The sequence below is a fragment of the Lissotriton vulgaris genome, chromosome 2_1 (assembly GCF_964263255.1).
Source record: "Lissotriton vulgaris chromosome 2_1, aLisVul1.2, whole genome shotgun sequence".
Classification (NCBI taxonomy): domain Eukaryota; kingdom Metazoa; phylum Chordata; class Amphibia; order Caudata; family Salamandridae; genus Lissotriton; species Lissotriton vulgaris.
In genome coordinates this window covers 94,290,556-94,315,285 of record NC_141687.1, presented here as the reverse complement: position 1 = coordinate 94,315,285, position 24,730 = coordinate 94,290,556, and the positions used below count along the sequence as shown (strand labels likewise).

General features: G+C 55.6%; 1 protein-coding gene across 2 annotated transcripts in view; it reads right to left on the bottom strand.

The window, feature by feature from the left end:
- Positions 1-24,730, bottom strand: part of RAP1GAP2 (RAP1 GTPase activating protein 2) — a 1,533,685-nt gene that overhangs the window by 846,959 nt on the left and 661,996 nt on the right. The window contains exon 1 of one of the 2 annotated variants that reach the window (XM_086954528.1): positions 12,151-12,546. The exons of the other annotated variant lie outside the window; for it this stretch is intronic. Coding sequence (XP_086810654.1) covers positions 12,151-12,257 — 107 coding nt within the window. The 5' untranslated portion in view covers positions 12,258-12,546. Of the gene's footprint in view, positions 1-12,150; positions 12,547-24,730 lie in introns of those variants that run through there. 2 annotated transcript variants of the gene reach the window in all.

Below are 24,730 nucleotides of genomic sequence, written 5' to 3'. Positions count from 1 at the left end.
CAGCTAAAGTAGCACCAGCACATGGGGAAACGCGGGGCTGCACTTTATTCCTGTAAATACAGTGCAGCCCTGTGTTTCAGAAGTGGCGGGCGTGCCATTAAGCCAAGGAGGCTAACGCTGTGCTCTATCACTTCCTTGTAAATATGCCCCTTCGTTCATTGTTTCTGTGCTCCTGCTGTAGCATTTTCCCCAAACTTACTCGTAATTACTCAAACTGGTGTAGTTGCATAATGTTGGCAATTTCACATCACAACAGTAATGCGCGCAGCGCAATTAAATAAACTACTCGGATTGCTCCAGCGTAATTGAAAATTACGCCCAGGCCAAATATGTTCCTTTATCAGTGTAATAGTGCTGATGGGCGCCTAAATCCATATTTATTCATTTGCCACAGAGATTCTGGCACGTGCTCACTCTCTGAACTCGTGAAATGACCGTATAGCGCCCAAACTCTGTAATCACATGTACCGCATCTCTCCAGAGACACTGCACAGATTACCTGACTCACACTCTGGGAGAGTGGTTTGCGAAAACAGTCCTCAAATATCAGTGTGCCTCTGTCGATTTCCCTGTGCGCTTAGTTTCTCGAATTCAGCTGACAGGCGGTGACTCAAAAGGCGACTTTAAAAACGAATGACCCGCTCGGAAGAAAAGCTGAAATGTCAAACTCCGGCTACTTTGAATGCGAATAAACTTAGACTGTGCCTCGAAGTGCTGAGACCATGACTGTGAGCTAGAATCATCAGAGGCGGCGTCTGGGGAGCCCAGACTGCTGGGAGTGGGGGCACTGGTGGGGGGAGGGGGGTTTAATTGGTGTGACAGTGCGTATTAGCCACCACTGTACCATAGCTAGGGCAGGGCCAACGTACGTCAGACGTCAACAATGCAGCATTTGCGGACTTTACTTTTCAGAAAGCGCTGTATTTATTTTTAGCAGACACTCACATTTGGGAGCACGGATTCAGTCAGTCACGGGTGGGCAGAGTCACCCTTGGGCACACACAGGCAATGTGTGGGTCTGCAGATGCACGCCACCTCCTGCCCGACCGGGCTTCTAGGCACCAGGGAGGGCAGGTGGCAGCCGGAAGACCCCGTTCACCGGACTGGCATCCGGACCGTCAGGGAGAGCAGCCGTCCGGAGCCCGGCTCCCCAGACTGGCACCCAGCACGTAAGGTGACGGTCGATACCCAGGGTCCTCGGTCCATCTTCTCAGCGTGGCACCCCTCCACAGCCCGCGCCAACACGCCGAGCCTCAACACCCCCGACACCTCTTGGATCGGGATTAAAAATCGGCTCGGGCAAACTAAGAAAAAGTGGCCCACATTTGCATATTAACTTTCTGCAAAACGCTGCTTCGTTGAACTTTTATTAAAAAAAGGTGAGGGGGAGTATTAAAAAAAATGCACGGATTCGTTTATACTGGTGAAACACACTTGAAAACAAGTGAGGCCACTTTTGGTCAGGTCAGGCCTCCTGTCCCCGCTCAATATGCAAATATTAACCAGCTGGCCCAGAGAGAAAGGGAGTGTTTCAGTTTCATTAACTTTTATTCGATTATCATTTCAATAATCATAAAAAGTACATAGTTTAAAAAGAGAAGAATTTTAACACATGCCACATCGACCCCAAGACCACACTCAGAGGCACCCTCCTCTATAGACCACCAGGACCTCGCGCAAAATTCAGTGAAGACATCACGGACTTCATCACTCCACACGCGCTCCCCTCCAAAGATTACATCCTTCTGGGAGACCTCAACTTTCACCTTGAAAAGAACAACGACCGCAACACCACCACCCTCTTGGACAACCTCGCCAACCTCGGACTTAAACAACTGGTCACTTCCCCCACCCACATCGCAGGTCACACACTCAACCCCATCTTCACCTCCAGCAATCATGTCTCCTTCAGCCACACTACGGATCTCCTCTGGACTGATCACAGCTGCGTTCACTTTACCTACAACAAGCCGAAACCCACCAACCACCTCCAACCAACTCTGCAAAGAAACTGGAACAAAATCACCATCGACCAGATCTCCACATCGCTCCTTTTAAACACACCAACCCACTCTTCTAACCCAGACCAAGCCGCCGCCAACTTCACCCTATGGTTATCCAACACCGCCGACATCCTAGCACCACTGAAAAAACGTCAAAGCAAACCTGGCAGCAAGAAGGCCTCATGGTTCAACGATGATCTTAAGAAATCCAAGAAACTCTGCCGCTCCCTTGAGAAGGCCTGGAAAAAAGACCCAACAACCAGCACCAAGGACGCCTTCAAAACCGCCACCCGCATACACCACCAACTGATCCGAAATGCCAAGAAAACAGCATTCAAGGATCGACTAGACAACAACGCCCACAACAGCAAGGAACTTTTCAACATCGTCAAGGAATTCACCAACCCCTCGGCCAACTCCAACGACATCACCCCCTCTCAAGCCCTCTGCGACTCCCTGGCTCTATTCTTCCACAACAAAATCGCAGACATCCACAACAGCTTCGACAACCAACCCAACCATATGCTGAACATTCTCCCCCCTCGAACACCCTTAACGACTGGAACCCAATCTCCACTGAGGACACCATCCGCCTGATGAACTCCATCCACTCAGGATCCCCCACAGACCCATGCCCTCACCACATCTTCAACAAAGCAGACTCCATCATAGCACCGCACCTCCGAGACGTCATCAACTGCTCCTTCAACTCCGCCACCTTCCCGGAAAGCTGGAAACACGCTGAACTTACCGCCCTTCTGAAAAAACCCACAGCGGACCCCACCGAACTCAAAAATTACCGCCCCATATCGTCATCGAGAAAGCTGTCAACAACCAGCTCGCCGCTTTCCTCAAAGCCAACAAATCCCTCGACTCCTCACAATCTGGCTTCCGAGCAAAACACAGCACTGAGACCGCCCTCATCGCAGCAACAGACGACATTCGAACTCTACTGGACAATGGAGACACAGTCACCCTCATCCTCCTCGACCTCTCTGCAGCCTTCGACACAGTCTGCCACAGCACCCTTTTACAACGCCTCAGAAACATCGGAATACAAGGAAAAGCACTTGAATGGATCACCTCGTTCCTCACCGGAAGAACCCAGAGAGTCCGCCTTCCACCATTCAAGTCCGAGGCCACTGAAGTCATCTGTGGCGTATCACAAGGATCCTCACTCAGTCCCACCCTCTTCAACGTATACATGAGCCCCCTTGCGGCCATCGCTCGCCAACACAACCTCAACATCATCTCCTACGCGGATGACACTCAACTGATCCTTTCTCTCACCAATGACCCCAGCACCGCCAAAACTAACCTACACGAAGGAATGAAAGAAGTTGCCGAATGGATGAAACACAGCCGTCTGAAACTTAACTCAGATAAAACAGAAGTCCTCATCTTAGGTACATCCCCCTCTGCATGGGACGACTCTTGGTGGCCGGAAGCCCTTGGAAAAGCACCATCCCGACAGACCACGCACGGAACCTAGGCGTTATCCTGGATTCTTCACTCTCAATGAACAGACAAGTCAGCGCCGTATCCTCATCCTGCTTCAACATTCTTCGCATGCTCAAAAAAAACATTTCGCTGGATCCCCACCGAAACCAGAAAAACAGTCACCCATGCTCTGGTCACGAGCCGACTGGACTACGGAAACACCCTCTACGCAGGTACTACCGCTAAACTCCAGAAGAAACTCCAACGAATCCAAAACGCCTCAGCCAGGATCATATTAGACATCCCGCGTAACGAACACATCTCTGGTCACCTGAAAGACCTCCACTGGCTACCCGTCAATAAGAGGATCACTTTCCGACTGCTAACCCACGCACACAAATCACTCTACGACATCGGACCAGAATGCCTCAACTCACGACTGTCCTTCTACACCCCCCCCCGCCAACTACGTTCTTCCAACCAAGCCCTCGCCACTGTACCTCGCATCAACAAGTCCACCATGGGAGGCAGATCCTTCTCATACCTGGCAGCTAAAACATGGAACTCACTCCCCACTTACCTTCGCCTTACCCAGAACCACCTAGCATTCAGAAAGCAACTTAAAACATGAATATTTGACAAGTAATCCTCCTCCCCTCCCTAAGCGCCTTGAGACCCTATGGGTATGTAGTGCGCTATATAAATTCTCTGACTTTGACTTTGACTAAGGAAGGTCGCTATAAATTTGGCTTCATGCATTGACTTTAAAGATTGCAAATGCAGATATGCTGCATGCGTTTGTCTGTAACCACTGATTCGGAGAATCGGAATAATCCATTTTTTCCTTGATGTTTTATAATATTTGCAGAAGAGGACTACATGGATCGTAGTTTGTTTAGAAATTCCGTCACAGGGACAATTCAGCAACTTTGGCGACCAGTTATTCGTTTCAGGGAATGTAACTAGACGAAAGAAAATGTTAAATCGAAGTCTTGTTAATAGATACCTTTCATAATTAGATAAAAAATACGTCAAATAAGGCTGTATGCATTTTCCAGTTTGTTGGGCGCCGATTTTTTCGTTTAATGGTTTGATAATCTCTGTCTGGTTCCGTAATTCCCTTAGGTGGTCCAGACACATGACCTTTAACTGCTTCCTGGAGATATCTTCTACTGAGGGTGGTTCTTCAAAGTAGGAAACGCGGTCCAAGTCTTTAAAGAAATTGAATACGTAGGTTAACCATGGGATTTTACGCCAGTTTGCCAGAGCTAGGCAGTCAGCGATAAGGGAGCGGGTTAAATGACATTCAGGGTTGCACCATATTCGATGCCACAAGAGAATGGGCTGACATCGAATGGTGTCAACAATATACTCCATGCCAAGCTCCCGATGTGAGGCTAATGTCGGCGAGCTTTGAGGGAGGGACAGGATGTACTTTACAAAGGAGTTTTCGGTGACCTGTAATTGGTCAGTACGTCCGTAGCCCCAGATTCCAGCACCATAAGTAGCCACACTATGACATTTTGCGTAGTATATAGTCAAAAGTTCAGATGGGGCTGGTTTCCCCAGTTTCCGTGAAAAAGATGTTAAGGCTGATGTAGCTCGACGAAAGTGAAGATTCCTGGCCTCAATTGCCTTCCGCCAATTTAATGCATTGTCCACTAGGATACCCAGGTATGGATAGACCAGGGTCCTCGGTCCATCTTCTCAGCGTGGCACCCCTCCACAGCCCGCGCCAACACGCCGAGCCTCAACACCCCCGACACCTCTTGGATTGGGATTAAAAATCGGCTCGGGCAAACTAAGAAAAAGTGGCCCACATTTGCATATTAACTTTCTGCAAAACGCTGCTTCGGCGAACTTTTATTAAAAAAAGGTGAGGGGGAACGTTAAAAAAAATGCACGGATTAGTTTATACTGGTGAAACACACTTGAAAACAAGTGAGGCCACTTTTGGTCAGGTCAGGCCTCCTGTCCCCGCTCAATATGCAAATATTAACCAGCTGGCCCAGAGAGAAAGGGAGTGACACCTCTGCCTGTTGATAAAAGGGAGGTAATGGACACCCATCTGCCTCCAGAATTTCAGAAAGGCCCCACTAGGCCACTGGTAGCCTCGAACAATGCATAAGCCGCCCAAATCGGCCCCCAGACTGCTCAAAAAAAGCAGCACACAGCTGGAGCTCGGCCACAGCCCCTCGGGCTTTGCCCGATTCCAATCTGACGCGGCCCCCCACCCCTACCCCCTCCAACTTTATGGTTCTTGGAGCAAATATAGCTAAGAGCCTCTAAAACTTGAATGGTGTGCGCAGGAATGAAAAAATGTCCAGGAATTTGCTCTGTGATATTCCAAAATAAGTTCTTTATTGAATATATTTCAAAAATAACGTACAGCTCAGCCAACGCGTTTCGTTCTCATATGAGATCTTCATCAGGGCTTCTCAGGGTATTACCCGCATTGAAGGGGAGAAACTATTAGGTTCTCATATGCCATAAGTACAGCTGTTAACTCATGCACCGAAAGAGTCCCAATATAAACCATCTGTAATCAGGTCCAAAAAACAACTTAGTGATGTGGTCCCAGATCCAATAATCTTAAGGGGTCCAAGGATGTAACCTCAAATATGTGGAAATGGTATTTCTGGGTCAAATATTTATCCCCATCCAAGCTACATGAAAACAGACTCCAGCAATATTCAGATCTGGGCCGAGTTTGTACGGGCCTGCCTGCAGCCTGATAAGTTGTTCATACTCGAGAATTTCTTTGATGTCCCGAAAATGTCTGACAAAAAGCGAAATCACGAGCCTTGAAATCAGTATTTCTTCAAGGTTCTTAGGGCAATATTTCCAAGATGCAAAACGGGCACTAACCCAAGGCCACAATCCGGCCGGTATCAATCACGACGGCGTCCGAGAAACCAGGAACTAAGCTAAGAGCCTCTGTTGAAGCCGCCATCCAAAGACCCCCCACCCCGACCAGCATCCAGGACCCCTCTCCTCACGGAAACAAACGGGGACCCTCTCCTGATAATGACACCCAAAGCCATTTTCATCAAGGTGCCATGCAAAGACCCTCGACTCAGACTGGCACCCAGAGCTCCTCTCCGCATACTGGCCTTCAGAGCCCCTCTCCCCAGACTGGCATTCATAGCTCCTCTCCTCAGGCTTGCATGCATAGCTCCTGTACTCAGACTGGCATTTATAGCTCCTTTCCCCAGACTGGCATTCATAGCTACTCCTCAGACTGGCATTGAGAGCTCATCTCCTCAGACTGGCATGCTTAGCTCCTCTCTTCAGACTGGCATTCATAGCTCCTTTCCCCAGACTGTCATTCATAGCTCCTCCTCAGACTGGCATTCAGACCACCTCTCCTGAGATTGGCACATGGCTCCTCCTCAGACTGGCATTCAGAGCCCCTTTCCACAGACTGGCACGTATAGCTCCTCTCCTCAGACTGGCACGTATAGCTCCTCTCCTCAGACTGGCACGTATAGCTCCTCTCCTCAGACTGGCATTCAGAACCCCTCTCCCCAGACTGTCATTCATAGCTCCTCCTCAGACTGGCATTCAGAGCCCATCTCCTCAGACTGACATGCATAGCTCCTCTCCTCAGACTGGCATTCAGAGCCCCTCTCCTCAGACTGGCATACATAGCTCCTCTCTTCAGACTGGTATTCAGAGCATCTCTCCCCAGACTGGCATTGATAGCTCCTCCTCAGACTGGCATGCATAGCTCCTGTACTCAGACTGGCATTCAGAGCCCATCTCCTCAGACTGACATGCATAGCTCCTCTCTTCAGACTGGCATTCAGAGCCCCTCTCATCAGACTGGCATACATAGCTCCTCACTTCGGACTGGCATTCGGAGCCCCTCTCCTCAGACTGGCATACATAGCTCCTCTCTTCAGACTGGTATTCAGAGCACCTCTCCCCAGACTGGCATTGATAGCTCCTCCTCAGACTGGCATGCATAGCTCCTGTACTCAGACTGGCATTCAGAGCCCATCTCCTCAGACTGGCATGCACAGCTCCTCTCCTCGGACTGGCATTCAGAGCACCTCTCCTCAGACTGGCATCCAGAGCCCCTCTCCCCGGATTGGCATTCAGAGCTCCTCCTCAGACTGGCATTCAGAGCTCCTCTTCTCAGACTGGCAACCAGAACCCCTCTCCTCAGACTGGCATCTAGAGCCCCTCTCCTCAGACTGACATTCATTGCTCCTCTCTTTATACTGACATTCAGAGCCCCTCTCCCCAGACTGGCATTCATAGCTCCTCCTCAGACTGACATGCAGAGCCCATCTCCTCAGACTGGCACGCATAGCTCCTCTCTTCAGACTGGCATTCAGAGTCCCTTTCCTCAGACTGGCACGTATAGCCCCTCTCCTCAGACGAGCATTCATAGCTCCTCCCCAGACTGGCATGCATAGCTCCTCTCCTCAGACTGGCATGCATAGTTCCTCTCTCCAGACTGGCATGCATATCCTCCTCAGACTGGCATTCAGAGTCCCTTTCCTCAGACTGGCACGTATAGCCCCTCTCCTCAGACTGGCATTCATAGCTCCTCCCCAGACTGGCATGCATAGCTCCTCTCCTCAGACTGGCATGCATAGCTCCTCTCTCCAGACTGGCATGCATAGCTCCTCTCCTCAGACTGGCATTCAGAGCCCCTCTCCTCGGTGGGGCGCCCTCAGCATCAGTGAGAGCAGCTGTTGGCCAAGGGCCTCTCTCCACACTGCCTGCCTTCAGAGCACCGGAGTAAGGTGCAATTCCGGAGTTGCCCTGCTCTGACTGGGACCCAGTACTCTTCTCATCAGACTGGCATCTTGGGCACAAGGGAGGGGCCCAGGCTCCGGGCACAGGGCTGCTGAATGGCCGCTCTCCTCCAGTGTGGCAGCCAGGCCCGGGTGCTGCTGAGCAGCGCACACAGTCACTCTGATGACGTGGGCATCGCAGAGTCCCGTCACGGCAGCCTGCGGCGGGATGGAAGCAGTGCGCGCGCAGAGCCCGGCGCCCGGCGCCCGCCTGCGCACACCGGCCCCAGCCACGGTCAGGGCCCAAGGACAAGGTCTGAGCCGGAGCCCCCTGCTGAACATTGAGAGCCGGCGGGTACCACGGGGTGGAGGAATAGGAACAGGACCCCCGGGAGTCAGGGAATACCACCGGGCCTATGGAAGGCGCGGGGGCAGGGGTCCCTACAGAGGGGGACCCCTCTCCCGGAAACTGGAGGCCCAGGGGCCACAGGGCCCATGGACAAGCGCGGGGGATGAGGGTCACTACAGAGGATGGACCCCTCTCCCGGAAACTGGGGGCCAGCGGGGTGCAGATTGGCGCGCGGACGCGAACAGAGGCGCAGCCTGTACCAGGGCAGGGCCCATGGACATGGCTCGGGCCCCTGTACTGAAAGCCGGGAGCCACAGGGTACTGCATGGGTCATGAACATGGCCAATGGGCGGTCCGTGCAGGGACAGGACCTCCGGGATGGTAGATAATGCGTGTAAACAGGGACGCACGCATCCAGGGCAGGGGCGTGTGCTATCGGCGCCCCTCGACTGGAAACAGAGCCAGGGGTGCCTGGGGCGTCATGTCCCGTCATATAATGGCGCATAAGCGGGCACGGTGGCAGCCAGGGCCGAAGTATAGGGCCCATGCGCAGGTGCTGAGGCCCCATCTGTTGAAAACTGAGAGCCAGAGAGTACTGCAGGGCGCAGGACCCCTACAGGAACCCGAGAACTGGGAGCCAGTGGTCGAGGCAGCCGGCCGTAGAGACAGGCGCGGGGACGGGACCCGGACACAAGGTCTGCGCGCCGGGGACAGGCAGGGGCGCACCGGGAGACGAAGGCTGGGACTCGTCCCTCACACGTGCACCAGGGCACAGCTGCACGTGATCCAATCACGGGATGCAGTGGGACGAGCGGCAAGGGATAGAGCGCTCAAACCAGGGATAGAGCGCTCAAACCGGGGATGGAGCGCGCAACCCGGGGAGAGAGCCCGCAAACCGGGGAGAGAGCGCAAAACCGGGGAGAGAGCCCGCAAACCGGGGAGAGAGCGCAAACCGAGGAGAGAGCGCGCAAACCGGGGAGAGAGCGCGCAAACCGGAGAGAGAGCGCGCAAACCGGGAAGAGAGCGCAAACCGGGGATAGAGCGCGCAAACCGGGGAGAGAGCGCGCAAACCGGGGAGAGAGCGCAAACCGGGGATAGAGCGCGCAAATCGGGGAGTGAGCGCGCAAACCGGGGATAGAGCGCAAACCGGGGAGAGAGCGCGCAAACCGGGGAGAGAGCGCGCAAAGTGTGTCTCCTCGGGCTGAGCATCGAGGGCAGGACGCAGGAATGGGCACAGAGTGAGAAGGGAGGGGCAGTCACAGGTGCGGCGGGTCCCTCTTCTGGTTTAAGCAACCAGCGTCCAACAAGCGCTGAAATGGGAGCAGAGCCCCTATAGCTGGACATACAGGCAACGCAGGTCCTAGGAGCGCGGATGCGCACACAGGCACTCTACTCTGCTCACGACGGGACACGTGCAGGCGCACAGCCCTACTTCACACGCAGGCAGCCCGCGGAGGGAAGAGGCACCGAGACAGGAGCACAGCCCCTCTGTTGGCACAGTCTGTGCGTGCCAGCCTGCCGGGGCACAAGTACGAGGGCGGGGCCGCGCTCCTCTCACAGACCCCCGGGGCAGGTGCAGAGCCCCTCTCATCACACAGGAAGCCAGTTCAGAAGCAGTGCACAGTCAGTGACGGCGCAGTCCATCTTCACACAGAGGCAGTCAGCGCACAAGCAGGCAGGCCCGGGACAGACACACAGCCCCTGTACACAAAAGCAGTTCCAGAAGAGAGCAAGGGCACGTGGGCAAGCGCAGAGTATTCTGATTATAGAGGCAGCCAGTGCCAAACCAGGACGCAAGGCAGGCACAGCCACCCCCTCCTCCCCCCCCACACACACACACAGGCACCCAGTGCAGGACCAGGACACAGGCGCAGACCCCTCCTCACACAGGCACCCAGTGCAGGACCAGGACACAGGCGCAGACCCCTCCCCACACAGGCACTTAGTGCAGGACCAGGACACAGGCGCAGACCCCTCCCCACACAGGCACCCAGTGCAGGACACAGGCGCAGACCCCTCCCCACACAGGCACCCAGTGCTGGACCAGGGCACAGGCGCAGACCACTAGGCCCCTTCCCACACAGGCACCCAGTGTAGGACACAGGCGCAGACCCCTCCCCACACAGGCACCCAGTGCAGGACACAGGCGCAGACCCCTCCTCACACAGGCACCCAGTGCAGGACCAGGACACAGGCGCAGACCCCTCCCCACACAGGCACTTAGTGCAGGACCAGGACACAGGCGCAGACCCCTCCCCACACAGGCACCCAGTGCAGGACACAGGCGCAGACCCCTCCCCACACAGGCACCCAGTGCTGGACCAGGGCACAGGCGCAGACCACTAGGCCCCTTCCCACACAGGCACCCAGTGTAGGACACAGGCGCAGACCCCTCCCCACACAGGCACCCAGTGCTAGACCAGGGCACAAGGGCACAACCCGCCCCACAAGAGCACCCAGTCGCATTGTAGCACCCAGTGCAGGACCAGGGCTCTTGGAAAGGCGCAGGCCCGCTCTCTCCACACAGGGAGCCCCAGAACGGGACATTTTCAGTTACAGGCGCAGACCCCTATCCATACAGGCAGCCAGTGCAGGACCAGGACACATGCGCAGACCCCTCCCCGCACAGGCACCCAGTGCAGGACCAGGGTTCAGTTACAGGACAGACCCCTCTCCATACAGGCATCCCCAATACAGGCCCTGGACACCCAAAGAAAGACCAGGGCACCCGAGAAGGCGCAGCACCGGAGTACACGGGCAGGCGTATAGCCCCTCCCGTCACACAGGCAGCCAGTGAAGGACAAGGGCACTTGTGAATGTGTAGCCCACAGAGGCACCCCAGTACAGGCAGAGAGCTACAGGCGCCGAGCCACTCTCAACACAGGCAGCTCCAGTACAGGTGTACCAGAACAAGTGCAGGGCACAGCTATAGGCGCAGCCTCATTACAGGCACAGAGCTCAGCTACAGTCCTCTCTCCACACAGGCAAATCCAGTACAGGTTCAGAAGTACAGGTGCAGAGCTCAGCTACAGATGCAGAGCCCCTCTTCGCACAGGCAGGCACAGAACAGGTGCAGCAGTATAGGCGCAGGGCTCAGCTACATGCGCAGCCTCAGTACAGGCACAGAGCGCAGCCACATGCCGTACCCCGCACAGGCAGCCCCAGTACAGGTACTGGGCTCAGATACAGGAGCAGAGCCCCTCTCCGTACAGGCAGCCTCAGTACAGGTGCAACAGTACAGGGTTCAGCTACAGGCGCAGAGCCCATCTCTGCATACAGGCAGCCTCAATACAGGTGCATTCTCATATACAGGCGCAGAGCCCGTCTCCGCACAGGCAGCCTCAATACAGGTGCAGGCTGAGATACAGAAGCAGAGCCCCTCTCCGCACAGGCAGCCTCAATACAAGTGCAGGGCTCAGCTACAGGCGCAGAGCCCATCTCTGCATACAGGCAGCCTCAATACAAGTGCAGGCTCAAATACAGGCGCAGGTCCCCTCTCCGCACAGGCAGCCTCAATACAGGTGCAGGGCTCAGATACAGGCTCAGGTCCCCTCTCCACACAGGGAGCCAGTGAAGGCGCAGCGCCCCGGTCCTCCCGGACTCTTCTTACCTCCGCTCCCGGTTCAGCCTCCGGGACTTGTGCAGGAGTCCGATGAGCACCACGGCGGCGCGGATGCCAGCCTTCTTGGAGTGCATCCTGTCCGCCGGCTGCGCCATGGTGGCTTCTCCAGGCTGCTCCAGGGCTCGGGCTGCACGGCCGCTCCGGTGGGAGCGCGGGACGGCTGCGGGTTCCGCGCTCAGGCGCCTCCTCCCAGTCACCTGCCCCGGCCCCGTCCCCCGGTGCCCAGAGCCCCGGCGCCGCCTCCGCAGGGTTGCCGGGCTGCAGGCATCTCCCCAGTGAGTGGCCCCGGCCCCCTCCTCAGGCTCGGGCCACCCTCATGCAAGTTTCAGGTGCGCACTGTGGGCACAGGGTGCAGCGCGCGCAGAGTGCGCCCCGCCTAGTGCCAGCCTCGGCTGCCTGGCACCTGAGAAGAGCCGGCACAGGTCAGACGCCGGGCGCTGCCAGGGGCACGCATCCCTCCCAGCACCAGCCCTGCTCGGTGACATATTAACTTTACCAAAACATGAGGAGGGAGAGAGTGGGAGGCCCCGGATGGATGAGGGAGGGCGCGTGGCAACTGCAGCTCTGGATAAGGACGCATGGGTTGCTGCAGGCGAGGCTGCATGACTGCATCTCTCAGGAGGAGGGAGAAAGACTGGTTCCTGCCAGGCAGTGGGTGCATGACATGGCTGGCTGCAGCACAGGACTGGGGGTGCATGGCTGGCTGCAGCCCAGGATTCGGGGTGCAAGGCTGGCTGCAGCCCAGGACTGGGGGTGCAAGGCTGGCTGCAGCCCAGGACTGGGGGTGCATGGCTGGCTGCAGCCCAGGACTGGGGGGAGATGGAGGAAGGGGGCGTGGGGGAGGTTCGGGGGGGGGGGGGCATGGCTGGCTGCAGCCCAGGACTGGGGGTGCATGGCTGTCTGCAGCCCATAACTGGGGGTGCATGGCTGGCTTCAGCCCAGGACTTGGGGTGCAAGGCTGGCTGCAGCCCAGGACTGGGGGTGCAAGGCTGTGTGCAGCCCAGGACTGGGGGGAGGTGGAGGAGGGGGTGGGGGGGTTGGAGGGGGTGCATGACTGGCTGCAGCCCAGGACTGGGGGTGCAAGGCTGGCTTCAGCCCAGGACTGGGGGGAGGTGGAGGAGGGGGGTCGGGGGGGTGGAGCGGGTGCATGACTGGCTGCAGCCCAGGACTGGGGGTGCAAGGCTGTCTGCAGCCCAGGACTGGGGGTGCATGGCTGGCTGCAGCCCAGGGCTGGGGGTGCAAGGCTTGCTGCAGCCCAGGACTAGGGGTGCAAGGCTGGCTGCAGCCCAGGACTGGGGGGAGGTGGAGGGGGTGCATGACTGGCTGCAGCCCAGGTCTGGGGGTGCAAGGCTGTCTGCAGCCCAGGACTGGGGGTGCAAGGCTGGCTGTAGCCCAGGACTAGGGGTGCAAGGCTGGCTGCAGCCCAGGACTGGGGGGAGGTGGAGGAGGGGGGTGGGGGGGGGGGGGGGTGGAGGGGATGCATGACTGGCTGCAGCCCAGGTCTGGGGGTGCAAGGCTGTCTGCAGCCCAGGACTGGGGGTGCATGGCTGGCTGCAGCCCAGGGCTGGGGGTGCAAGGCTGGCTGTAGCCCAGGACTAGGGGTGCAAGGCTGGCTGCAGCACAGGACTGGGGGGAGGTGGAGGAGTGGGGTGGGGGGGGGGGGTGGAGGGGGTGCATGACTGGCTGCAGCCCAGGTCTGGGGGTGCAAGGCTGTCTGCAGCCCAGGGCTGGGGGTGCAAGGCTGGCTGTAGCCCAGGACTAGGGGTGCAAGGCTGGCTGCAGCACAGGACTGGGGGTGTGTGGCTGGCTGCAGCCCAGGACTGGGGGAGATGGAGGAAGGGGGCGGGGGAGGGGGGTGGGTAGGGGGGTTCTGGGGTTGCATGGCTGGCTGCAGCCCAGGACTGGGGGGAGGTGGAGGAGGGGGTGGGGGGTGTATGACTGGGTGCAGCCCAGGACTGGGGGTGCATGGCTTGCTGCAGCCCAGGACTGGGGTTGCAAGGCTGGGTGCAGCTCAGGAATGGGAGTGCATGGCTGGCTACAACTAAGGACAAATGTGCAGTACTTTCTGCAGCTGAAGACGAAAATACATTGCTGCTGTTGCTCAGCATGAGAGTACATGGGTAATTCCAACTCAGGATGGGGGATGCATGGCTCCTACAGCTCAGGATGAGAGTCCATGGCTGCTGCAGCTCAGGATGAGAGTCTATGGCTGCTGCAGCTCAGGATGAGAGTCCATGGCTTCTGCAGCTCAGGATGAGAGTCCGTGGCTTCTGCAGCTCAGGACAAGAGTCCATGGATGCTGCAGCTCAGGACGAGAGTCCATGGATGCTGCAGCTCAGGACGAGAGTCCATGGATGCTGCAGCTCAGAGTGAGAGTACATGGATGCTGAAGCTCAGGACGAGAGTTCATGGATGCTGCAGCTCGGGGGGAGAGTACATCGCTTCTGCAGCTCAGGATGAGAGTACATGGATGCTGCAGCTCAGGATGAGAGTCCATGGCTGCTGCAGCTCAGGACGAGAGTCCATGGCTGCTGCAGCTCAGGACGAGAGTACATGGCTGCTGCAGCTCAGGAGGAGAGTCCATGGATGCTGCAGCTCAGGATGAGAGTCCATGGCTGCTGCAGCTCAGGATTGTGGGTGCATGGCTGCTGCAGCTCAGGGGGAGAGTCCATGGCTGCTGCAGCTCAGAGTGAGAGTCCATGGATGCTGCAGCTCAGGACGAGAGTCCATGGATGCTGCAGCTCAGGACGAGAGTCCATAGATGCTGCAGCTCATGGGGAGAGTACATGGCTCCTGCAGCTCAGGATGAGAGTATACGGCTTGCTGCACCTCAGGATGAGAGTCCATGGATGCTGCAGCTCAGGATGAGAGTACATGGCTTGCTGTAGCTCAGGATGAGAGTACATGGCAGCTGCAGCTCCGGATGCGAGTCCATGGCTAGCTGTAGCTCAGGATGAGAGTCCATGGATGCTGCAGCTCAGGATGAGAGTCCATGGATGCTGCAGCTCAGTACGAGAGTCCATGGATGCTGCAGCTCAGTACGAGAGTGCTGCTGCAGCTCAGGATGAGAGTCCATGGATGCTGCAGCTCAGGACGAGAGTCCATGGATGCTGCAGCTCAGGATGAGAGTTCATGGATGCTGCAGCTCAGGATGAGAGTACACGGCTTGCTGCACCTCAGGATGAGAGTCCTTGGACGCTGCAGCTCAGGACGAGAGTACATGCTTGCTGCAGCTCAGGATGAGAGTCCATGGATGCTGCAGCTCAGGACGAGAGTCTATGGCTGCTGCAGCTCAGAGTGAGAGTGCATGGCTCCTGCAGCTCAGGATGAGAGTCCATGGCTGCTGCAGCTCCGGATGCGAGTCCATGGCTAGCTGTAGCTCAGGATGAGAGTCCATGGATGCTGCAGCTCAGGACGAGAGTCCATGGATGCTGCAGCTCAGGACGAGAGTCCATGGATGCTGCAGCTCAGGATGAGAGTTCATGGATGCTGCAGCTCAGGATGAGAGTACACGGCTTGCTGCACCTCAGGATGAGAGTCCTTGGATGCTGCAGCTCAGGACGAGAGTACATGCTTGCTGCAGCTCAGGATGAGAGTCCATGGATGCTGCAGCTCAGGACGAGAGTACAAAGCTTGCTGCAGCTCAGGATGAGAGTCCATGGATGCTGCAGCTCAGGATGAGAGTCCATGGATGCTGCAGCTCAGGACGAGAGTCCATGGCTCCTGCAGCTCAGGATGAGAGTCCATGGATGCTGCAGCTCAGGACGAGAGTCCATGGCTCCTGCAGCTCAGGATGAGAGTACATGGCTGCTGCAGCTCAGGGGAAGAGTCCATGGTTGCTGCAGCTCAGGATGAGAGTCCATGGATGCTGCAGCTCAGGATGAGAGTCCATGGCTGCTGCAGCTCAGAGTGAGAGTACATGGCTCCTGCAGCTCAGGACGAGAGTCTATGGATGCTGCAGCTCAGGATGCGAGTCCATGGCTAGCTGTAGCTCAGGATGAGAGTCCATGGATGCTGCAGCTCAGGACGAGAGTCCATGGATGCTGCAGCTCAGGACGAGAGTCCATGGATGCTGCAGCTCAGGATGAGAGTTCATGGATGCTGCAGCTCAGGATGAGAGTTCATGGATGCTGCAGCTCAGGGGGAAAGTCCATGGATGCTGCAGCTCAGGACGTGAGTCCATGGATGCTGCAGCTCAGGATGAGAGTTCATGGATGCTGCAGCTCAGGATGAGAGTCCATGGATGCTGCAGCTCAGGATGAGAGTCCATGGATGCTGCAGCTCAGGATGAGAGTTCATGGATGCTGCAGCTCAGGGGGAAAGTCCATGGATGCTGCAGCTCAGGACGTGAGTCCATGGATGCTGCAGCTCAGGACAAGAGTCCATGGATGCTGCAGCTCAGGATGAGAGTTCATGGATGCTGCAGCTCAGGACAAGAGTCCATGGATGCTGCAGCTCAGGATGAGAGTTCATGGATGCTGCAGCTCAGGGGGAAAGTCCATGGATGCTGCAGATGAGGACAAGAGTCCATGGATGCTGAAGCTCAGGATGAGAGTTCATGGATGCTGCAGCTCAGGGGGAAAGTCCATGGATGCTGCAGCTCAGGATGAGAGTTCATGGATGCTGCAGCTCAGGATGAGAGTTCATGGATGCTGCAGCTCAGGGGGAAAGTCCATGGATGCTGCAGCTCAGGACGTGAGTCCATGGATGCTGCAGCTCAGCATGAGAGTTCATGGATGCTGCAGCTCAGGGGGAAAGTCCATGGATGCTGCAGCTCAGGACGTGAGTCCATGGATGCTGCAGCTCAGGACAAGAGTCCATGCCTGCTGCAGCTCAGGATGAGAGTCCATGGATGCTGCAGCTCAGGATGAGAGTCCATGGATGCTGCAGCTCAGGATGAGAGTTCATGGATGCTGCAGCTCAGGGGGAAAGTCCATGGATGCTGCAGCTCAGGACGTGAGTCCATGGATGCTGCAGCTCAGGACAAGAGTCCATGGATGCTGCAGCTCAGGATGAGAGTTCATGGATGCTGCAGCTCAGGACAAGAGTCCATGGATGCTGCAGCTCAGGACGAGAGTTCATGGATGCTGCAGCTCAGGACGAGAGTCCATGGATGCTGAAGCTCAGGATGAGAGTTCATTGATGCTGCAGCTCAAGGGGAGAGTACATGGCTCCTGCAGCTTAGGATGAGAGTACACGACTTGCTGCAGCTCAGGATGAGAGTCCATGGATGCTGCAGCTCAGAACGAGAGTACATGGCTGCTGTCGCTCAGGGGGAGAGTCCATGGATGCTGAAGCTCAGGACGAGAGTCCATGGATGCTGCAGCTCAGGACGAAAGTCCATGGATGCTGCAGCTCAGGATGAGAGTTCATGGATGCTGCAGCTCAGGGGGAGAGTACAGGGCTTGCTGCATTTCAGGATGAGAGTGCATGGCTGCTGCCGCTCAGGATGAGAGTAAATGGCTTGTTACATTTCAGGATGAGGGGTGCATGCCTGGCAGCAGCCCAGGGTGGGGGGTGAATGTAAATGTAAATGTAAATGTAGAGAATTTATATAGCGCACTTCTACCCGGAGGCCTCGTAGCGATGTAGTCATACCGCTGTGGAACCCATCCTGGCTTTCCTGTGAAATGTCCACTCCTGGGCACCCCTAAGGTGAAGCTAGGCATCCAAGCGCTGCTGGGGCCGTTGTGGAGATTAAACAAGCTATTGCCCAGAGTCACAGAGTGGGACCCATGATTAGACTAGGCACCGAGGCGAGAATTATCAGGTCCGGGGAAATTGAGTCCAAGAGCCGCCGAGGCGGGAATTGAACCCTGGTCCCAGGCCAGACCTCTGCATCAGGGTCTGCCGCTCTTACCATTGAGCCACGCTTCTCCAGCAGCAGCCCAGGGTGGGGGGTGCATGCTTTGCAGCAGCCTAGTATGAGGCAGGGCTGGCGCTAGGCATGGGCAGTGTGAGCAGCAGCCAAGGGCCTCGCATTCAAGCCAACAGCATGGGTTCCTGCACCAGTTCAACACACCACCAGCCCTCTTGTACTCCTGCCAATTCATTTTAAATAAAGGTGTTTCTGCAATTGGGCCCATGAAAGGGAGCGGAGGGGGCCCTCCCTGGGCCTCTTAAGGATGGTGTCCCAGTTGCAAGGAGACGCATTTTGCAGGTTTGTTATGCAATTAGACCTGCTGCCCAGCTTTCCATTCAGGGACACTGTGGGACGCCCATTGTCAGCACTGTGGCGACCCCACAGTATTAACTTGCAGCCCCCAAGCCATTCTCACACCTACATTGTGGTCTGAACTGTAAAAGAGGTGCTTGTAGGTGGCAGAGAGGGGAGCTGCGGGCCAGGAGGTGTCTGCACAAAGCCGATTCTGGAGCCCTGAATATGTCATGTAAGCAAATTAGAGGGGCCTCACACATTCCCTTTCAGACCAGGGCCCCAAAAATCCTATAACCGGCCCTGGGGTGAGGGGTACATGTTTTGAACCGCCCAGGTTGAGGAGCGCATGCCTGGCAGCAGCCTAGGATGAGGGGTGCATGCCTGGAAGAAGACTAGGATGTGGGGTGCATGCCTGACAGCAGCCTAGGATGAGGGGTGCATTCCTGGCAGAAGCCTAGGATGAGGGGTGCATGCCTGGCAGCAGCCTAGGATGAGGGATGAATGCCTGGCAGCAGCCTAGAATAGGGAGTGCATGCCTGGCAGCAGCCCAGGTTGAGGAGAGCGTGCCTGGCAGCAGCCTAGGATGAGGGGTGCATGCCTGGCAGCAGCCTAGGTTGAGGAGTGCATGCCTGGCAGCAGCCTAGGATGAGGGGTGCATGCCTGGCAGCAGCCTAGGATGAGGCGTGCATGCCTGGCAGCAGCCTAGGATGAGGGATGCATGCCTGGCTGCAGCCAAGGATGAGGGGTGCATGCCTGGCAGCAGCCTAGGATGAGGGATGCATGCCTGGCTGCAGCCAAGGATGAGGGGTGCATGCTCGACATCAGCCGAGCATGAGGGGTGCATGCCTGGCATGGATGCATGACTTGCACCCATGCCAGGCATGGATGGATTCCTGGTGGGGGGAGCTTGTTTTTCAGCCCTGCAGGGTGGTGGCCGATCAAATAGGTGGCTGCCATGCAGGATGGGGTTCATGGCTGACTGTGGCTTGTCTTTGGGATACATGCAGCTAGGGTGGATTCCTAGTGGGGGGAGCTGGTTTTCAGCAGTACTGGGTGGTGGATGTGCATAGCTGGCTGCCATAGAGAATGGGGGTCATGGCTGACTACGGCTCGGGTTTGGATACATGCGGTTCGGGATGGGGTGCGTTTGTGCATGGCTGGCTGGTGTAATGTCGCAGCCATGAAGCAATGGGTGCGTCTAGTAGGCTCTGTAGAACTGAGCAAGATGACAGGGGGATTTGCACAGGGTCCCGACAGGTCCTGTGCCGAATGGTAGATTTGCGTGTCATGTGACAGTTAGCCAACAAAGCGGCTTCCACGCACGTGACGTCAGTTGGTGCTTGAACGCGGGAGCAACCACATTAAGGCTCTGCGTCATTTATTAAAATAACGGCACCCTAGCCTTTACAATGGAAGCAGTGAGGGGTGCTTCCGAAGCCCCCAGAAATATAACAAGTGACGACGAGGGTGGTCATGCCCCGCTCCGATGCTCTGTGGCATCCGCGATTGTGGGCTCCGCGCCACGCGGTGCTCCTGCCACAAACGCACGCAACGTGGCAAGTCCCGTCGGCGGTGAGGCCCTGCTCCATAGTGTCGTTGACCGTGAGTGTCGCCGGCCTGATCTCGGACTCCGCATCCTGCATCAGGGGTGAAGGCTGTCCTACTTCAGTCGCAGTGCCCGGCTGCTCCACACGGGGCCCGCAGCAACGCACAGGTGCATCTGGCCTCATGTGCACAGTCACAGCCACAGCCTCATAGCGGCCTACACCGCCAAGTGCACATCTCCCTCCAGTCCCCAGTGGCACCGTGCACCGTGCAACGCATGACGCCAAGCCGTGCATTGGAGCATGCAGCCTATTCGCTGAAGCACACGCTCGACAGTCCAGAGCACAGTCAGGTTGGCCACGCATCATGGCGTCCATTCCCCCCCATTGAACCATTCGTGGTGGAGGGGCTCCCTTCAGCGCAGGCACCCAAGTGGAAGGAGTGGGTGGAATGCCTGCTACTCTTCTTTGAAGCTACGAAAGTTCACAAGGACCAGAAGAGGGCCATGCTTCTCCATTTGGGAGGGAAGGGCTTTTATCGGATTACAAAGCCGCTCACAGAGGCAACACCCGAAACACACCACACCCTCATCAATGCCCTCAAAGGGTACTTCGAGCCAATGGTGAACCAAGACAATGAGCACTTCATCTTTCGACAAGCACGTCAACTACCTGAAGAGTCCCTCGACACTTTCCATGCAAAACTCAAAAATCTGGCAAGCATATGTGGATTCTTTGACGAAACGGAGGAAATCAGAGGGCAAATAATACAGGGCTGCGCATCGGTGAACGAATCCTTGAGGAGTCAGGGAAATTGCTGACAGACATACAGACACTGGGGCACACCAAGGAGTTGTCCAAAGCCTGAGCGGCCCATATGGAGGCGGCATGGCAGACGCCCGTTAAAGTGGATCCGCTTAATGCAGTGGCAAATCGGCCAGCGACCAGATACAACAAGAAAGAACCACTGAACACTCGCAGTTGTGGCTATTGCGGCAGAGGGCCCCATGGTCCAATGGACTGCCCAGCAAAGGGTAAAAGATGTGCAGGCTGTGGAAGATTAATTTGAGAAGGTCTGCCGCTCGAAAAGGTAGAGGAAGCCAAGGTGAGTGGTCAACCTCATTCCGGAAGGGCGTTGTGAGACGAGTGATATGGATGATGAGGAGGGCGAGGATCGGATGGTACACACGGTACACATGATCAGAACAGCGAGTCGAAGATCACGCCGGCTTCCCCAGTGTAATATCAAGGTAGGCCAGCAAGACATCACTGCAGTCGTGGTTACGGGTGCCACCTTAAGCATAATGTTGGCAGCAGTTTACAGTACCATGAAGCCAGCTCCCCCGTTATGCCACACAATGATCACCCTTTTTGCATATGGACAGGACAGGGATGAGTAGAAATTTCAAGACAACAGTCACACATGGGACACGCTCCATTGACCCAGGTATATGTAACAGAGGATGGTCAGGGCATGCTACTGGGGTGCCGAGCTGCCGAGGATCTAGGAGTCGTAACCTTCACCTTCGGGACACAGCAGGAATCAGTCCAGCATATTTTAGAGGAATTTGCAGCAGTGTTCGAAGGGATTGGAAAATTCAATGGCAGAGAGGTCCACCTCCACATAGATCCCAGAGGCCACCCTACAGCATCGGAGGGTGGCCTTCCATCTGCGCCCACTGGTCGAAAAAGAGCAGGTATAATTGAAAAAGTGACCGGACTCACTCCATGGGTATCTCCAATTGTTGTCACCTGGAAGCCTAAACAACCTGGTGCCATCAGAATATGTGTTGATATGAGGCTACCCAATGCCGCCATCAAGAGAGAAAGACATATCACCCCCACGATGTTATGTTATGTTATGTTATAAACCGTTTTGTAGCGCGCTCTGCTACTTGTGAGTATCCTGGCGCGGGGAAGGGATCAAAGCGGCATAGAACAAGACAGAGAGAGCATCCTCCTAACCTGCATTCATACAAAAAGGTGGGTTTTCAGATGTTTTTTAAAAGCAGTCACTGTCGGCATGGAGCGAAGATGGAGAGGGAGGGCATTCCAGGCCCGAGCCGCCACCACCGACAGTGACATACCACCCAGTCTGGCGCGTTTGAAGCGGGGAAGAGACATTTTGAACAATGAGGCAGATCTCAGGGTGCGTGCCGGGATGTACTTGGTGAATCTTCTCTTCAGATAGGAGGGGCCTTGGTCATGAATTGCGCGAAACGCCAGCACCAAGGCTTTAAACCGAATGCGTTGTATTACTGGGAGCCAGTGAAGCGAGCGCAACTCCGTGCGCACGCTCTTCCACCTAGGAATGTTAAATAATAGGCGTACAACCGCATTCTGGACGATTTGGAGGCGATTGACAAGGTATGCCGGAATGCCACTAAACAGTGCATTTGCATAATCAAGGCGGGCCAGTATGAGAGCCCTGGCAACCGACTCTCTGGCCTCCCTGGGGAGCAGGGGGAAAAATTTACGGAGCATTTTCAGAGTGGCAAAACAAGTGCCGGTGAGTTTTTTGATGTGATACTCAAATCTGAGATCCTCCGTAAACCAAATACCCAGATTTTTTGCAGGTCTCCCCATCTCTGTTGGGCCAGGAATGTTTGGGGGCCAGAGTGTGCTCTTGAATGAGGGGGGAAAGGAGCCGTAAAAGAGCACCTCGGACTTGTCCTCATTGCACTTCAGCTGGGCCTGTGTTAACCAGCGAAATACTGAGGACAGACATAGATGAACAGTAGATGTGTCCAGGTTGTCATCAGGCCAGGTAAACAACAGCTGGGTGTCATCAGCATACCCTACAATTTTAGCCCCGAACTGTTCAGCCAAGTATACCAGAGGTGTAATGTATACATTGAACAGAAGGGGGCTAAGTGTGGACCCCTGCGGGACCCCCGTAAGCAAAGGTCTTTGCTCCGAAGCATACGGAGGCATCCAAACTTGCTGGGTCCTATCTGATAGAAAAGAAGAGAGCCAATCAAGCACCACTCCCCCAATACCAATGTCTGACAGCCGGCCAAGAAGGAGATCATAAGGGACAGTATCGAAGGCGGCAGAGAGGTCCAATAAAATTAGGACCGCTCTGCCACCTCCATCAAGACACTCCCGGATGGCTTCAGACATCTCCACCAGGGCCGTCTCGGTGCTATAAGCGGCCCGAAAGCCCGATTGGGCCGGGTGGAGGGCATTAGATGTTTCCACAAAGCTCTCCATTTGTAGAAGAGCAGCCTTCTCACAAATTTTTGTGAGAGCAGGCAAGAGGGAGATGGGTCGATAGTTACCCGGGACCGACACATCTAGTCCTGGTTTTTTCAGGAGTGGAAGGAGTTTAGCGTGTTTCCAAACCTGGGGGACCACGCCAGCGGTCAAAGAAAGATTCACCAATTGCGTGATCTCACTATAAACAGTCTCCGCCACCTCCGAAAGCACTCGGGCAGGGCATGGGTCGACAGGGGAGCCCCATGCCCGATCGATGACCTGATTAGAGAAATAGCAGGAGGGTGCTGGTTTTCGAAGCTCGACCTCCAGTCAGGATACCATCAGCTGGTGCTAGATCAGGCATCCGGATACATAACGATATTCTCCACTCACGTCTGCCTTTGAAGGTACACTCGGTTGAGTTTTGGAATATCCAGCGCGGCAGAGGTTTTTTAAATATGTCATTCACAAACTAATAATGGATATCCCAGGAGTAATAAATGTCAGTGGTAACATCATGATCAACGCCAAGACTTTTACCGAGCACAACTACAAGTTGACACAAGTACTACAGAGAATCGGAGACTCTGGACTCATGCTGCACAGGGAGAAAAGCGAGTTTCTAAAGACGCAGCTCCAATACTTCGGCTATGTGTTTTCTGCAGCAGGGGTGAATTTGGATCCTGACAAGGTCAGAGATATCAAGAATGCACCAGCACCCACCAATGTGACTGAAGTCCGAAGTCTTCTCGCCATGGTCAATTATTGTGGCCGGTTTATTCGCGATCTTACTACCCTTACTCAAGCACTTCAGGAGCTTACAAAGGACTCAGTGGGCCTAGATTGCGGAACATGACAAGGCGTTCCAAGAGATCAAAGCGGCCTTATCGGCTACCACCATGTTAGCGTTGATGCAGCGCGATCATGCTGAGGAGGACTGAGCCCCGGTGGCCTTTGCCAGCCGCTCTTTGACTGACACAGAGCAGCTGTACTCTCATATAGAAAAGGAGGCTATCCATTGGGGGTGCCGCCACTTCCACCTCTATGTATATGAGAACCCTTTCATTGTGACGACGGATCATAAGCCCCTTCTGTCCCCCTTCTCAGGAACTTCGTCTAAGCCCCCACCCAGAATAGAAAAATTAATATTGCAATTCTAAGACTACAATTGTCGAGTGGAAAATCAACCCAGATCTTGGAACCCAGCTGATTACTTATCTCGCCACCCAAGGGCGGCTACAGCACAGGAAGAGGAAGATGTGACGGACACCAAAGAGTATGTACGCTGCATCACAGCCCGATCGTGTCCCCTTCCGTTCTCCATGGAAGCTTTGTGAGAAGAAACAAACAAAGATGAATGCTTCCAGAGGGTCAGCCAAATCCTGAAGCAAGAAAATTGGCCTTGTGCGAGAGAGGAATGGAAAATACTCACTCCAGAGGCGAGACGCATAATGGAGGTGTCCGGGGTGAACAGACTGAAGACTCAACAGGGTGCCTGCTTCAAGGTTACCGCCTGGTAATCCCGTCCGCCCTGAGAGCACGAGTAGTGTAACTCATCCATATTGGACACCAAGGAATGGTTAAGACTAAGTCACGTCTGCAAACCAAAGTGTGGTTTCACTTGATGCCCGAACATGTGGAGGTCGTTGTCCGATCCTGTCAGTGGTGC